Source organism: Arvicola amphibius, chromosome 6 (assembly GCF_903992535.2).
Source record: "Arvicola amphibius chromosome 6, mArvAmp1.2, whole genome shotgun sequence".
In the NCBI taxonomy this organism is placed as follows: Eukaryota; Metazoa; Chordata; class Mammalia; order Rodentia; family Cricetidae; genus Arvicola; species Arvicola amphibius.
In genome coordinates, this window is record NC_052052.2 from 6,940,350 (window position 1) to 6,957,571 (window position 17,222).

Here is a 17,222-nt window from a genome sequence, read left to right on the forward strand (position 1 = left end):
TGCTAGACTTACAGGTGGTTGTGAGCTTCCCGACATGGGTGCTGGGCTAGACCAGGAACTCTACAAGACCAGCAAGTGTTCCTAACCGCTGAGCCATCCCTCCAGCCCTTTGTTGGTCACGTTGTTTTGTCCCAAGCCTCATGCCAGCACATTCTCGTGAGTCACATCGGGGCCTGGGGAGAGCAATGGTTTGGTCGGCAGCGTTAGAATCAAAGTAAGAGAAGAGTTTTATGCAGATCCCTCCTTTCCCTGAAGCCGGCAAGTTCTGCCTCGCTGTTTCTCCTGAAGAGAATTTATCTCTGTACTGTGCATTTCCTTCTAAAATTAAAGAAACCAGACAAAATACTTGAGATGGATATGGAAATCCTGTGAACCCCTCTGTGGAGGCCCTAACACTCCACCTGTGTTTCCCCACCACCATCACCATGGGCCTTAAGTTCTGACCTTGTACACCATTCCCAGAGGCCTCTTAAGTTTTTCACTGAATTGCATTTTGAACCTAAGGATGGAGAGAGAGAAAAGCCCTCTAAGGAAACGATGAATTCAGTTGGAAATGAGCAGAGGGTTGTTTGGGGACATGTGTTCTGTAGGGATCCCGGCCATGTGTGGGGAGGCAAAGGCAGGCAGTTTCACAGGTAAAGTGAGGAAGGTTATGTAAGTTGTTTTGCGTTATCATTGGCCACATGAATCAATAATAGGGAGGCCTTGGTCCACGGTTGACTGGGGAGTTGCTAGGCAACTGCCAATCCCAGTTCCCCCTCCCTCCTCTCCTCCTGCTCCATCTTTATTTTAAGACAGAGTCTCCTTGTGTAGCTCTGGCTGGACTGGACCTCTCTAGACCAGGATGGAATTAAAGGCTTATGCCAACATACCCAGTCACAAAACTACCTAAAAATAAAATAAAATAAAAAGGGGCTGGAGAAATGGCTCAGAGGTTAAGAGCATTGGCTGCTCTTCTTGGGGTCCTGAGTTCAGTTCCCAGCAACCACATGGTGACTCACATATAGTGAGAACTGGTGCCCTCTTCTGACATGCAGGCAAATATGCAGAAAGAACACTGTTTATGTAATAAATAAATGAATTTAAAAAAATAAAATAAAAGAACATCACTAACTTTGAAAGTGAGATAATTCTCGTATATTCGCTTCAGGTGTCATCTCACTCCCCGGAATTCTCTTGTTAGGCTTTATCTGACGCTTTGGTGTGTCTAGGCTTCGCTAGTGATGTGCCAGATGCTGTAATGTCAGTCATGCAGCCCCTACCTAGTATTTAGTTCAGTCTCGCCACACCTTAGAGAACAAGGCCGTGAACAGGCCCTGCTCTCCCTGAGGAGAAGTCAGAGCAGAGTCCTAGGGCAGTAGTGACTGATGCAGAGCATAGACGTCCATCCTGTGTGCTTGAAGGTCCCTCCCAGCGCTAGTTGTGCATTTTGAGACTTTAACTGAGTGGAAGCTGTTCTTCCGCAGTGCATTGCCTTTGCCTGAGAGTGGCACCAGGAGCGACAGCAGAGTGGTAATCTTTTGTTCTGTTACCATTTGCTTATATTAAAATCCTTTTTCCTCTTATACTTGGTTCAGGCTTGGGAGAAGGAAAGTTTTGCGTGTGGTCTAGAAGCTGACTTGCAGCTGGGCATACAACCAGTGGAACAGTTTTCTCCTCCTGGAGGCCTTGGTTCCATTTGCTAAGGTAGAAACAGTCAAAACTAGCAAATACAAACAAACAGCTGGGCATGGCTTTATGCCTGTAAACCCAAGGCTTGGGAAGCGGAGGCAGGAAGATCTCCTCAAGTTTGTGGCCACTGGAGGCTACATAGTGAGATCTGTCTGAGGAAGTGGAATAAATAAAAGCAAATCTGGCTAGAGGCAGAGACACAGGCCAGAGCCCCTAGGCCGAGGGCTGGAGCAGAACCTAGAGACCCTGGAGGCTCCTCCTCTTGGTTGGAGGGTTTCATTTTAGCATGCAGTTGTGTTTTCCTGGGGCCACATTAATCCCCTTGTGAATCCAGAGCAGGTGTCGTCGGTGTCTTGCTGGTGACAGGCATGTCTACGCCAGTTGTCTCCATAGTCCTGCCATCCCTGTTGTGACAGCCTTTGCAGCCTGATCTGGCGCCAGCTGTGCATGGTACTGCTGGCATTCCTTTACCCTGTTTGCAGGTTGTGAAGGCAGAGGAGCAATACTGAACACAAGAGCTCCTGGAAAATCTGTCCTTTATGTGTGCATGCACACACAATTGTACACACTCACAAACACCAGAAGGCAGCAAATAAAGGGGTAGAGATTTTTCTCCTTTATCCCCATCATTATACAGATAATAAGTAAACTGTGACACCATCGTAAATGACAGATTACAGAGTTCATGGAAACCTGCTTGATGCCTCATCTAAAGTTAGAAATAGCTCTCAAATTCCATGTGTGTGTGCTTGCATGCGTGTGTGTGTGTGTGTGTGTGTGTGTGTGTGTGTGGCAGTAGGAGGATAACCTCAAATGTCATTTCATCTGAAGTTGAAATGACCTAAAATTCTGCCAAGCGGCTAGCTAGCTTCCAGAGAGCCACCTGACTCTGAGTCCCTGCTTTCCCTCCACGAGCTCACAAGTGAGCATTGTGCCCAACTTTGAACTCAGCAAGTGCTTTACTGTTTGAGCCATGTTTTCAGCCCCGTTCTTTTAAATTTTTAAGAGTCTTGTTATATATAGGCTAATCTCAAACTCCAGACACTTGGCTCTGCCTCCTGAGTGCCTGCCAAGAGCCGAGCCCCCTTGCATGTTTGTAATTCATGTGTATTAAAAGCAAACATGGCTTTCTCTTTTGTTTGCTTCATGCGCCCTCACTTTTAAAAGATTGGTTTTGTAAGTTGATAGGCGAAGGTTGTTAATGTCCACGATGAAGTTATGCCTGGGCTTTCACCTTTTAGTATCTGGTCTTCGGAAGATGGGAGGTGGACTATAAAAGTCTTAATCTCAGAGGTCACTTCCTCCACTCTGATTTCTCAGGAAGTGGAAGAGGGTGATAACAGCACAGCCTGGTTTCAGGAGAGAGTGACATTTTGTTGTTGCTTTCATGTGTTTTAGTCGTGATATTTTATATTCTAAGTAAAACTGAAGGGGCCCCCAAACTTTGTAAATTTTTAAAACAAGTAGGTCATTGTGATGTTTAGAAATGGCTGTGTGATCGATTGTGGGGCAGGTGATTGATCATGGGGAGAATGGGGTGTGAGTGCATGTGATGGATTGTGGGGAGAACGGGATGGGAGCACATGTGATCGATTGTGGGGAGAACTGGGGTGTAAAGATCTTTGAAGGGCAGGACAAAGTGAATTCAGATGATTTCTTACAAAAATACTACAGACGTGCTGTACTTTCAGTACACCATGGTGCTTTGTTTCTATTATGTATAGTCTGTTATATATAGTACATTGTTTTATGTTGTGTATACCCAAGTCAAGTCCAGAGCCAACTCTTAAGTGCCTTTGTCTACCCCCCTCCCAGACAGGGTTTCTCTGTGTACTCTTAAATGTCCTAGAACTCACTCTGTAGACCAGTCTGTCCTAGGACTCACAGAGATCTGCCTGCCTCTGCCTCCCTAGTGCTGGGATTAAAGGTGTGTGTCCTCACACCAAGGTGTGTGTCCTCACATCTGGCTAAGGTGATTTTTTTTAAAGATTGTTTTTGCTCTATTCCTTTTTTAAAATTTTTTAAACATTTATTTATTTATTATGTACACAGTGTTCAGCCTCCATGCCTGCAGGCCAGAAGAGGGCACCAGATCTCGTTACAGATGGCTGTGAGCCACCATGTGGTTGCTGGGAATTGAACTCAGGTCCTCTGGAAGAGCAGTCAGTGCTCCTAACCTCTGAGCCATCTCTCTAGCCCCGGCTAAGGTGATTTTTAAGTTTTGTAACAAACAATTTTTAAGACATTGATGAGCAAAAGTTCTCTGAGAAGTAATCTGCCCCCTACCCTGATGCCAGTTTCATGTTACCGTAAGCTCTGTGGGAACAAGGACGGTGTCACTTTTTTATTTTCTCCAATATATTCCATCATCAAATGGATGGATCTGTACAGAAGGAGATGGAGCGGTGAAGTTCTGCTGTATTTTCAACATGTCTGAGTCTCCGTTTTGCGGTGAAGTCAAAAGACGGGCCACAGACACCTACCCTCCACCATCTGGGTTGTGCCATCAACATTTGCTGCTGGCTCTTTTGCATGTCTGTCAGTTCAGTAATGCATCTTATTTCCAGTGCATTTCAGTTTTCTGTACTGTTGGGTTGGTGAGGTGGCTAACTGGGTAAGACACCTGCCTTCAATCCGTGGAACTCATGTGGTGGAAAGGGAGAACTGACTCCTGTCAGTTGTCCTCTGATGTCCACGGGTGGCACACAGAGGTTCACACACATTCTCTCTCTCCCTCTCCCTCTCCCTCTCCCTCTCCCTCTCCCTCTCCCTCTCCCTCTCCCTCTCCCTCTCCCTCCCTCCCTCCCTCCCTCCCTCCCCCTCTCTCTCTCTCACTCATAAAATATACTAAAACAAAATAAAAGACAACTCGCTGTTTTGTCAGCTTATGTCCAGTGCCACAGTTAGAACGTCTGAGAGTCATTCCAAGCACCACGTGTAGCGCCATGACTGACCGTACGTGATGCATGATGACAATCATGATCTCTTGCCGACACTCCCGGGGTCGGCCGACAGGAGTCCTCACTACCAAGCGTCGTGAGGGTATGTGTGTTGCTTGGCTGACAGGAATCCTCAATACCAAGCGTAGTGAGGGTGTGTGTGTTGCTGTTGCCTTTCCTCTTGGGCTTGCATTGTGTCACATGGGCCTTCCTCTGTCTCGCCTCTCATGTGTAGGAGTTGCCCATCGGAGTCAGAGCAGCGAAGGAGTCAGCTCTCTGAGCAGCTCACCGTCCAACAGCCTTGAGACGCAGTCTCAGTCCCTCTCCCGTTCCCAGAGCATGGATATCGACGGCGTCTCCTGTGAGAAAAGGTAACTTGATGCCTCCTGTTCTCTCTGCTTCCCTTGGAGGAAGGGAAGTCTGCACTCTAGTCTTTAGTCTAGTAGTCTGAAGTGACACCCGAGAGACCCCACGTCATTACCAACCTGATTCCAAATTTCATTCCTAGGTTGAGAAGTTTTTCTGTTCTGAATGAAATGTTCTTTATACAGTTGCCTGAGTCAAGTGTCTTTATGAGTTAGAGAGGTGGCTCAGTGGTTCTAAGCAGATGCCACCTCTCCACAGAATTTGAGTTCAGTGTTCATATGCCTTTTATGAGACATAAGGTATGGATGATTAAACAAAATGGCCTCATAATAAACATGTGATACATGTGAATAGATCTCAGCGTGTAAATGATAATACCAGTATGTGCAGCAGTAGTGAGACAGAAATCAAAAAGATTAGATGGTTCTAAAATACTCAGCAGCTATAGCAAGCAGGTAAGCCAGAAAGGATGGTATTAGACCAAGTGCCCTTAGATTCCTGTGTTTAGTGTCTCCCTCTGTGGCCCTACAATGTAGTACCAGAGTTGACCCTTCTTTCCTCATTTTATGCCCTGGCTTCCTTAATGTCACTCCTCTTGGGCTTTGGGGCCACTGCTGAGTAAAGGAAGAGTGACCTGAGGACTAGCATGGCGACACCATGGCAACCAAGCCACCAAATAAAGTGAGAGCTAGCATCGACCTTGTGACCAGGGGAGGACTTCGGCCTGGGCAGAATGCAGCAAGGTGCAGGATTTCGCCACGCTGCTCAGCAGCATGCACTTTAGACTCGTGAATTGCTTACCTCTGAAACTTCTAGTTCCAGTATTGGCTGAAGGAGGCAAAGGCAGACCGTGGGCTGTTGTGTGTCCTGTAACCCAGCTTCATGACCAGAAGGAAGCTTTCTGTGACAACGAGTTTACCTGTAGCCATGGCAGCTCCAAGCTCGCACACACTTAGTTATATAACATCAGCGTGCCGTAAAGCGAACGCTGACAGTGTGTCAAGAAGCCATCACCATATGTAAAACCATCCTTAGGGGCTTCAGACGTGTCTCTTTTAGCCAGAAATAGATCAAGGAGAGGATGAACATGAGGAAGCATACATTAAGCAGTGCGTTCAGTGAGCTTGATCTAATTGAAAAATATAGGGCTTTACGTGCTTATTGGGTAGAAAGTTACAAGAGTCAGACACATAAGGGCCATGTGTTTTGATTTGTATATTAAGCCAGAAAATTATCATAGAACTTAATAAAATACCCTTATACATTTTCTGTCAAGGAGAAATCATAGTGGAAATTTGTATGGATCTAGAATCAGAGCAAGGCGTGATGGGACCAAAGCAAGACCTGTTGAGACATTTTGGTTGGTGAGACAGAGTGGCTGGCTGTGGAATAGAATTGAGCACCCCAAATGCCACATATTTGTGAGAATGAGACAAATGACAGAGCATCGTTCTTGTCGGGGTCAAAGGGATGATTTCATACCTGGTGCTGGACAGTCAGTGTAAATAACTCTGCTTGCAGCATGCATTGTTTAAAAATAGCATGTCCTGAAAATCCATCCTGCTGATAGCTTAGATTTTGAAAGTGATCTCAAGGAAATGATACCTTGGGAGAATGAGTGCAGCACATAAGATGGGCAGGATGCTTCCATGCCAGTTCATGAGGAGCTCTAAGATTTTCATTAGGGAACCAGTGTTACTCTGCTTTCCTGATAAATGCAGGTTGATATGTTAAAGTTTGTCACAGCCTTGACGCTGGGAGTTTTTAAAAAAGATGAAAGCCTTGTTTGACTTTTGTACTTGAAGCATGTCCCAGGTGGATGTGGATTCGGGAATTGAAAACATGGAAGTGGACGAGAACGACCGACGGGAGAAAAGGAGCCTGAGCGAAAAGGTTGGTGAGGAGGACGGCTCTCTGTTCCCTTCTGGCGGCTGCAGTCTGCTGGGTGGTCCCCGTTTCCCCACAGAGGTCTCACTACATAGTCCAAGGTTCCTTGGAAGTGTCAGTCAACCTGTCTGTTTGGGTTGGGTCCCTGTGTTTTTGTTTTGTTTGTTGTTGTTGGGTTTTTTGTTTGTTTGTTTTGTTTTTTTTTTTTTTTTGAGACAGAATCTTGCTGTATAGCCCTGGCTGGCCTGGGCTATTACAGATCTATCTGGCTGTTTGTTCATTGTAGGGATTAAAGATGTGTGCCACCATGACTGGTTAGGTCCGTGCTTTTCCTCAGTGAAATTTAATTTTTGTGGGTCTTTACTAAGACAGTAGATCATTTTGTCTTTGGCTGTATTCTGAAGTAATTAAAGCAAGGACGTGTAAAATCTTCCAGCAAGTACAGACTTGGTGAGGCCTTTCTATCTGTTTTATCTGAGCTCTGACTGGGTGACCGGTTTGGGTGTGGATGTAGGTATAGGTGTCACGTGTGGTTTAGGCCAGTACACCACATTCCATTCAGGAAGTTCACAGAACTACTTTGGTGACCTTGTGATGGTTCTTAGACAATAGCTTTCTTGTGGTGCGCTCTCTCTGTGTGAGGTTCCTTATGTTTCTTGTATGTAATAGTGCTTCTGTCATGAAAGGCTGTAAAGTTCCTCAGAGGAAAGTGCTTATTGTCCCGGGGACGTAACCTGGTTCTGCAGCACTCACTCAGCAGGTGGATGATGTGAGCATACTTTGTGCCTCTTCTTCCTGGTTACACCTGACAATGCCTCTGCTCTCCCATCAGTGATGACATCAGCTTAATGAGACTTTGACTTTGTAGCTTACTCCCCCAGCCCACAGAATCCCATGTGTACCTCTGGATGACCTGAAACTTGCTTTGTGTAGAGAAGACTGGCCTTGTGTTTGTAGAAATCCATTTGCCTTTGCTTCCCAACTCGTACCACCTGCCCGGCTGAACGGTTTTATGCATTTAAAAATATCCTTGTTAATAAATGAATAAAAATGGAATCATATGTCTTAACTCCTGTCTCCTACTGTAGATTAACGCTCAGATCTTCCCACTAGGAGCCTTCTTCAGGTCCTGAAGTGTCCGAAGAGCAGGCCTTACAGCTGGTCTGTAAGATCTTCCGCGTCTCCTGGAAGGACCGGGACAGAGATGTCATCTTCCTTTCTTCTCTTTCTGCGCAGTTTAAACAGAACCCAAAAGAAGGTGGGTTCTTTGTCCGGGTTTTTTTTCCCTGAGCACCTATGTGTAGAATGTGAGACTCTGTGGGTCTCTGGCCCCATGGTATGGAACCACACTTTTTGTTACGGGGCTGCTTCTGATGGAGACACACCTGTGCGCTCACTTTCTTCCCTTTCCACTGATCTGATTGCTACGTTTTTTTGGTTTTTTCTCTTTTTTTGAGATTTTAAAATGGGTTTTTACGTCTGCATTCATTTGCTTGTGCATATTGTGCATGTATGTACAGTCAGGTGCCTCTGGAGGCCAGAAGAGAGCATCAGATCCATCCCCTGGACTTGGAGTTACAGATTGTTGGAGGCACATGTGTGGGCACGAGGAACTGAAGTTGGGTCCTCTGGAAGAGCAGCAAACTAACTGCCGAGCCATCTCTTCAGCTCCAATATATATAAATAAATGGATGGTTTCCACTGTCTCTGGCGAGGTTTTTGCCTTATATTGGAATACTCTCTGAGAGGGCATTAGTGCCTATAAAGTAGCATTCTGGCTGGCCCCGGAACTCAAGACAGCCACCCAGTTGTATCTGTAGCTTGCTGACTTCAGCCACAGTTGAGATCTCTTCCCTTACTGCAGGTCCATTGTCACTGTAGGCTCAGTGCTTACCAAGCAGTGTGTAGATAGTCAATCCAAATCTTTTTAGTAAATTACTTAGCAAAATGGAATATAATTATGTTTTGTTGTCTTCCTAGATTCTGTTTTAAGAGATTAGCTGTACTGAACTATACTAAAGATATTTTGCAGGCATTGTGGTGCAATTTAATCATTTGCAGTAGAGGAGGGGTAGGGCCACATCACTGGGATACAGCTGTCTGGGTTGTGGGATCTTTCGCCTTTTCTTATTGACGTCTGTCTCCAATCTTCAGGAAGGCGTTTGTATAAGGAGTGCTAAAGAGACATGTTTTCAGTGCGTAGTCACTGTTACCATGGTTACAGTTCCTTTCCACCCAGCCTGGAATGGAAGTCCTGTGTTCTTGGAAGGTCGGGGGTTTCTGATGTTAGTGTCTTAGTAACTGGCTGGGAAGAGCCAAGCGACTGTAGGTTTTAAAGACTTGCCACACAATGCTCTCACTCTTAACTCCAAGGTTCTCATGATTCCCTTGTACACATCAACTTTTTTTTTTTTTTTTTTTTGGTTTTTCGAGACAGCGTTTCCCTGTAGTTTCTAGAGCCTGTCCTGGAACTAGCTCTTGTAGACCAGGCTGGCCTCGAACTCAGAGATCCGCCTGCCTCTGCCTCCCGAGTGCTGGGATTAAAAGTGTGCGCCACCACCGCCCAGCTCAACCATAATTTTTAATGATCTAATTAGGTGAAACTGACACGTATCAGGGCTTTGGTTATTGGTATCTAGGATGTATCTAAAGATCAACAGCAAATCAACCAGGAACTACAAAGAACAAGAAAGAAGCTAGACTGGAATCTGCTCCAGAAACCAGATGGTGACTGAATATGGAGCCCTTCATAGAACCTCTTTGGAGCTTGGACTTTCTGGGAAGTGTATGCCGGCCGAGAACCACTAACCTTGCTGTGTTTGTCATAGTATGGCATGGACAACTCTAGTAGGGACCGGTTCCTTTCTACAGTAAACAGTCATCTGTGGTAGCTCTCTGGCTGCACTCTAACTTGGTTTAAAAAAAATTAATTTTGGATTAGTTTTATATTTACAAAAAAATGAGGAAAATAGGAAGATCTTCTGTATAACCTTTACTCAGTTTGCTCTAATATTACCTCTGTATAGCTGTGGCTGCTCAGCTTCCTCTGATGTCATCTCTATACAGCTGTGGCCACTCAGCTTCCTCTAATGTTTTCACTATACAGCTGTAGTCGCTCAGCTTCCTCTAATGTTTCCTCTACCCAGCTGTGGTCGCTCAGCTTCCTCTAATGTTTTCTCTATACAGCTGTGGCCACTCAGCTTCCTCTAATGTTTCCTCTACACAGCTGTGGCCGCTCAGCTTCCTCTAATGTTTCCTCTATACAGCTGCGGTCGCTCATTTTCCTCTACCCAGCTGTGGTTGCTCAGTTTCCCCTAATGTTGCCTCTTACATAGTTGTGGTATGTTTGTTCAAACTTGTAAATGGCTATGGACTGAGCCAGTGAGATGGCCCAGTGGATAGAGATGCCTACCCTAGGCATAATGGCCTGAGTGCTGTCCCCAGAACCTGCAGTGGATGGAAAGATATCCTGAAAGTTGTCCTCTGATCCCTACGTGGGCATGCGTGTGCACATATATACACACAGAGAAAAATGTACAATAATATTTAGAAGAAAAAGGGGCTAGAGAGATGGCTGAGTGGTCAAGAGCACTGATACTCATTAGGGCCCAGGTTCAATTCCCAGCACTCACATGGCCGCTCCCAACTGTCTGTAACTCCTGGATCCAACACCCTCACACAGATATGCATACAGCCAAAACACCAGTAAAATAAAAATAAATTAAAAAAGAAAAAGAAATCACTGGGAAGAACACCGGACCTTTTTTTTGGTTTCAGCTAATACCCTTTTGGTGTTGAAGAACCCAGTACCGCATAGCGCACAACATCACTCTGGTTCTGTTTGGCTTACAGAGGACTGTGGAAATGACAACCCGTGAATAACCTGCTTTTTGCTCTGCCTTCCCAACAGTGTTCTCTGATTTTAAGGATCTGATTGGCCAGATTTTAATGGAAGTGCTGATGATGTCCACTCAGACACGAGATGAAAATCCGTTTGCCAGTCTGACAGCCACATCCCAGCCTATTTCCACGGCAGCTCGGTCACCTGACAGAAATCTTATGCTGAACACTGGCTCCAATCCAGGAACAAGCCCCATGTTCTGCAGCCTGGGCTCCTTCAGTGCCAGCTCGTTGTCTAGGTCAGTGTGATTCTCTTGCAGATCTCACTGGTAGTGAAAACAGCTGTGGAGAATGTTGAGGCGAGCCGTTCCACAGTGCTGATGTGTGTGTTGTTGATGTTACAGTGTCTTTAACATGCGGGGAGAGCGGGGGACAGGGTGGCTGTGGCCATTGCAGGTGGTGCTACCCTTCCTTGATTGAATTTCTTAGCCTTCTGTGGTTTGTTAGGTTGTTGGTAGGTTAAATTTTAGACACACATGGCTGTGTGTGCTGCATTATTCTTTGGAAGGGGTCATTGGCACCTCCACATGAATGTAGCAATTAGCGTCTGGTCGTTTTTGAAATGCTTATCTACTTAAACTTTTAGAGTTTATAATATGATTGTATTATCCTTTAAAAGCTGACGTTATCCATTTTTAGTTATCTCAAGTGTTTCTTTGATTTTTCTCTTCTTTCCTCCCTTTTCCAACTAATCTAGCCTCTATGAAACTAGTCCTGCTCCTGCTGCCAGTTTCTGGAGCTTTGCACCAGGGCTGAGTCCATCCTTGGCCTCACCTTCCCGTGCAGCCCCCCAGGCTGTGCCTCCCGCATCCCCGAGTCCTCACAGTGCAGCCCCCCAGGTGGCTGTGCCTCCCGCATCCCCGAGTCCTCACAGTGCAGCCCCCCAGGTGGCTGTGCCTCCCACATCCCTGAGTCCTCACAGTGCAGCCCCCCAGGTGGCTGTGCCTCCCTCATCCCCGAGTCCTCACAGTGCAGCCCCCCAGGTGGCTGTGCCTCCCGCATCCCCGAGCCCTCACAGTGCAGCCCCCCAGGTGGCTGTGCCTCCCACATCCCCGAGCCCTCACAGTGCAGCCCCCCAGGTGGCTGTGCCTCCCGCATCCCTCAGCCCTCACAGTGCAGCTTCTGGAACTGTGGCTGGAAGCCAACCCTCATCCCCGAGGTATCGACCCTATACTGTCATGCACCCATGGGGGTCTTCACCTTGCCCCAACCCACGACCCTCCATTCGGGCTAACTCCCCAGGCTTCCCTGCCCGCCCAAGTAGCCCCCGAGCAGTACCTGTCAGCTCCTCCAGACAGAGACCCCGCAGCAGGGGCCTCGCCTTCCCACCCGGCTCGCCCAGTGCTGCCAGCAGACGTCCCTCCTCCCTGCGGACCTCTCCTAGGTATTTATTTGCAGGAGAGCTGTGTGTGTGTTTGCAGTGCAGGGAAAGAAATTAACACGGTTTGGAAAGAACTGCTGTGTGGCACTGACCTCAGTTGAATTCTGGGAGTCATTGGGTTATTAACCTGTGTCGCTCGCTAGCGCTCTGGTGGGCATGTGCCCTGCCTCCATGATTCTACTGGGCTTTGGTCCACGAGAAAGTGAAGATTGCGGTGTTGTATGCTCCTTTCTTCCCGTCCGTCTCATCCTTTCGTCTGCATAAAAACCAAAGAATTGCATTTTTTTTGCGACCTAGCTCATGGGTTTCTCATTAAAAATGAATCTCAGAGACTGTGGTCAGTGTTGTATTTGAGAACTGGGGCTCACAGGGTGACGTTTTGGACTGGGCAGTGTCTCCTCTTTCTGTTAGCCATGCCTTATGCCTTGACATCTGATTGCATGTAATTCTAGTCTCTCAGAAAGCAGCAGCAGCAGCACCCTCGAGTCCAGTGGCCCCTTTTCTCAAATGTAATTCAGGGGATCATGTTTCTGCATGTCAGTACAGCTTAAGTGTGAGACTGACTCCAGACGACAGCACCGCAGCAGCGTCTTCCCCTCTCACTTCCTTTCTTCCCTGATGCCCTTTTCTGCTTTTGTTGTGGTAGTATGTACGACAGTCCTTTCTCCTTCCTCTTCCTCGCACTTTCTGGGGACAGTAGTGATGAAGAAGATGAAGAAGAAGAAGATGATGATGATGAAGGTGGTGGTGGTGGTGATTTTTCTTGTGTCCAGTTTGGGTCCAGGTATCAGAAGAATGGAGTCTTACCCTGCATGTGCTATAGATGCTCAGGAACTAACGTTAGCAAGCTGGCTTCAGGCTCTGCTTTGAATCCAGACACGGTAGTTGTCACTGAGGGAGGCCAGCAATGTGCACTGAAGTGTGAGGACAACACCTTACACTGGGACGAAGGGACACATAGGACAGTTGTTGCCCATTGAACTGGTAAGAAAACTTAGCTGAATCATTTGTCAAAAACCTGAAAAAAGATGGACTACCACTCAGCCTCAAGATCGCCCACCTTTAGGAAGGAAATGAGGGGCCCTCCAGTTATCCGTTATGAGTTCGGTTGCATAGATGGCAGGTATTGGGGAATAGCCCTGCCGTTTGGCTGTGTCCATCCCTTCCACGTGAAGCTCCGTCTGGGCAATCTGGATGAATGCGTGGGCTCATGTTGTCCAGGATAACTGGGATTCTCTCTTACATCTGACCTTGCATCTCCTTGAGCATCTCCTGTGTTTCAGTGAAGCAGGTCCCATTTGTTTCAGGGCACTGAGTGTTCCTCCTGAAAACTGAGTTAAAAACTCTGCGTTTCTAGATTTGAGCCCCAAAATATAATGACCTTTTGTTTCTACGTCCCTGGTTCATCACCTTCACAGTTTTGGTCTCCAGCTGAAATCCCCTCTGGACCCCGTTTGTGTTCATGCCTATCGTTGTTCACAGATAGCTTCGTGCTATAAATGGAGGCTGCAGTAGAAGCTGGGTAGACTTGATTGAGTTCGACAGCTCATGGAGAGGGAGAAGAATGTCAACGTGGGGATGAGTAATGATTCCAAAGGTTGTTGTTTGTTTTAGGTTGAAAATTTTGTTACCATTTCCCATGTAAATATTCCTGAAGAGATCCTGTGTGGCTCACTGTTCACACAGAAGACATCCATAGGGATCCCATGTAGCTCACCGTTCACACAGCAGGCATTCATAGGGATCCCGTGTGGCTCACCATTCACACTGTAGACATCCATAGGGATCCCGTGTAGCTCACCATTCACACTGTAGACATCCATAGGGATCCCGTGTGGCTCACTGTTCACATAGCAGACATTCATAGGGATCCCGTGTGGCTCACTGTTCACATAGCAGACATTCATAGGGATCCTGTATGACTTACTGTTCACACAGCAGACATCCATAGGGATCCTGTGTAGACATTCTTAGGTATCCCGTGTGACTTACCGTTCACATGGTAGACATTCATAGGGATCCCATGTGACTTACCATTCATGGACAGTGGTTAGTAATCTAGATGGCCCTGATCGCCAGAGGCTCCCCCAAGCTCCTACAACTAGGCAAAGAGGGGTGGCTAAGAGTCCAAAGGACCTCTGTGTATTTGTATGACCAAGACGAAGACAGATGCTTGGGCCCATACATTGTGGCATATTTGTACACGGTGTGAAGATATACTGCCTGTCCTGGTTGTAGGAGCTTGAGTGGCCTGACTCAGCAGATGACACAGCTCACCAGCCTCTGTGTGGAAGGACAGACCTTACATCTTTCCCTTTGAAAGACAACCCTGTCTTTTATTGCTTACCATTCCTGGTTTCCCTGGAGATCTGCGGGCTCAAGGACCTTTATGCTATCCTCCCAACATTGTTAACTGACGTAAGGCTGCTGGAAATTGAACTCAGATCCTCTGGAATAACAGCCAGTGTTGTTCATCGCTGAGCCATTTCTCTAGCCTGTTTCTGTAGCTTTTTAAAACTTTATTTCTTATAATTTTATGTGTATGTGCCTGAGTGTCTGTGTGCACTGCAAGCATGTAGGTACTCCTGGAGGCCAGAAGAGGGCAGTGGGTGTCCTGGAACTACAGGGTTGTGAGCAGCCATTGTGGGTACTGGGAATCAAACTGGTTCTCTGCAAGAGAAACAAATGCCTTTAACCACTGAACCATCTCTCCATCTTTGTGATCTTTTGTTAAAATACTCTACCAGAAAACTACTAGGTCTAATATCACTTTCAGTGAGGTGGTAGGATGCAGGAAAATGAGTCATTTTTCTATATAACAGTAATCATCACACTAAGAATGAAACCTGGAAGCCAAGCATGGTGGTGCATGCTGAAGCATGATTAATAAAAACTCAGAGAAATTGGGGTTCAACCTGAAGATCAAAAAAGAAAAACAGCCAGCCACTGGCTCTTATCTTGACCTAAGTCTGAAATGGCAATCCTGCCTCCAGGAATCTCAGAATGAGACTGTGTCTGAGAGCCGTTTCCTCCTGTTTTATAATCCTCTCTAGGGCTGGGATTAAAGGCATGCACCACCCGATTTCTATGGCAAACGTGTGGCTACTGGGATTAAAGGTGTGTGATACCATAACCTGGTCTGTAAGGTTGACCAGTGGGGCTGTTTTACTCTCTGATCTTTAGGCAAGTTTTATTTATTAAAATAAAAATGAAATGCCACCACAACATGCCTTAATCCCAACACTCAGGAAGCAGTGGTGGATATCTGAGTTTGAGGCCTAGACTACAGAGCACGTTCTATCACAACCAGTACTACACAGAGAAACTCTGTCTTAAAAAACCACATAAGTAAACAGAAACCTGGAAAACAATCCCTCATGGGTTTTACACAGTTAAGAACAAAATATCTCAAGAACAACCAGCCTCTAAAGAAAGGAAGGACTTCTACAGTGAACTTTAAAACTTGGAGAAAGAAGTAAAAGAAAGTACCATAAGTACTTGGTGTTGAGGGTCAGCTGAGTTCATGTGGAAGTGCTGTACCACCACAGATCACTGCGCTAAGGGGAGTAAGCCAAGCTCTCAAATACAGAGTCTGGACTTAGAAATAAAAATGGGTGGGTGTTTATTAAAGCAAAGATGAAAAGGCGTGGGGGAAGGAAGGTCCCTTCTATGGGAAGAAATGCTTCTCTTGGAGTGAGGGAAGACACCTTGTGATTCAGACACCACGAGGAAAGCCTTCTAATTGTTTCTTGGGAACTTGGTATCTAGGAAGAAATTGAATGGTGTTGTCTTTTGTATTCTTCCTTGTTTGCCCAGTTATCCCAGTGAAGGTCGTGAGTAGAGAGGGAAGCTGATGTGTGCAGTGCAGTTCCTGTTAGAGGTGCAGTTTGGGAAGAGTGGGCAGGAAGTTTCCATCTCCCACTTGTCCCATCCACTAGCCTGGCTGCTGACCTTTGCTCTCTGCACCCGCTGTCTGCAGCGTTCTAAAGACTCATGCTCTTGAGGAACAGCGCTCAGTGGTGATCACACACGCACCACACGCACACCCACAAAGCTTGGTAAATGGGAATTGAGTTCCCGTTAAAGAAGGAAATGCACTGGCGCCCTTTAAGAAGCAGGGTTGGTGCATTTGAAATGTAATTCAGTCTGTCTGCATATGAGGCACGTATTATATTTTTTTAGAGTACTTTTTTTGTTTTGGGAACATTCTGCTACATTCCTGTTACGCGCAACGATTGCCTGAATAATTCGGACTGCTGGTGTAATTGTCAGAGTGTCTTACAGTTTCTTAAGTGGTGGTATAAGTTTTTAAGCTGTTTTTGTAACCTAAATTTGAAACATTCCCAAGATTTTAGAATGTCAGCGATCTGAAAGTGTATAAATCACCCCCGTTTAGAAACAGAAAGGAGCAAGCTGTTTAATGTGGTTGAGGGGTCTATGTGTTGTTGGTGCTGGCTTTCAACTCCAGCACGTCATCCATCCTCTTTCCTCAGCCTCCCGAGCAGCCAGGACTGAAGGTCCAGTCTACTGAACCTCATCTACATATTTGCCAGTATTTAGAATGTCGTGTATCCGTATAAATACACCCTTCCTTCTCTGGTGTGGTATTCACAATGTGGATGTATTGAGACTTCACAGTCGTCTTGACCACTGACTCTTCGCCTCGATTTAGTGTTGGTGAAAGTGGTTGCCTCTGGCACCTCAGATATCATGCTGCTAGACACAGGGTTTTCTCTCTATTTCTGTGTCGGGTGAAGGTTCATCTTACTTCTTTTTTCTGATGAAAATCAGCTGATTGTTTGATGTCTGATTCATGAAACATCTCTTAGCTTTGAAAATCCCCTGATTTGTTCTTGGTCCTTTCTTTGTGTTGTTTAGATTCTTATGTACCCTGTGACAGGGTCTCACTATGTAACCTAGGCTGATCTGTTATCTACTACTTTGTCCCTGATTACTGGGATTTTAGGTGTGCCACGGGCCTATCGCCTCTCTCCTTGAGTGCTGGGATTACAGGTGTATGCCAGGGTACCTGTTTCCTGTCTCTCTTCATGGTCTAGTGGGAGGAACACTTGCAACAA

The 17,222-nt window shown here is 46.3% G+C and overlaps 1 protein-coding gene across 2 annotated transcripts in view; it reads left to right on the plus strand.

Annotated features, from left to right (window-relative positions):
• Positions 1 to 17,222, plus strand: part of Ube4b (ubiquitination factor E4B) — a 114,201-nt gene that overhangs the window by 40,952 nt on the left and 56,027 nt on the right. Inside the window, exons 3-8 of one of the 2 annotated variants that reach the window (XM_038332464.1) lie at positions 4,846 to 4,981; positions 6,782 to 6,869; positions 7,977 to 8,121; positions 10,774 to 11,002; positions 11,461 to 11,557; positions 11,843 to 12,147. In XM_038332464.1, coding sequence (XP_038188392.1) covers positions 4,846 to 4,981; positions 6,782 to 6,869; positions 7,977 to 8,121; positions 10,774 to 11,002; positions 11,461 to 11,557; positions 11,843 to 12,147 — 1,000 coding nt within the window. The remainder of the gene's footprint in view (positions 1 to 4,845; positions 4,982 to 6,781; positions 6,870 to 7,976; positions 8,122 to 10,773; positions 11,003 to 11,460; positions 11,558 to 11,842; positions 12,148 to 17,222) is intronic. The other variant, XM_038332463.1, reaches the window with a different exon arrangement.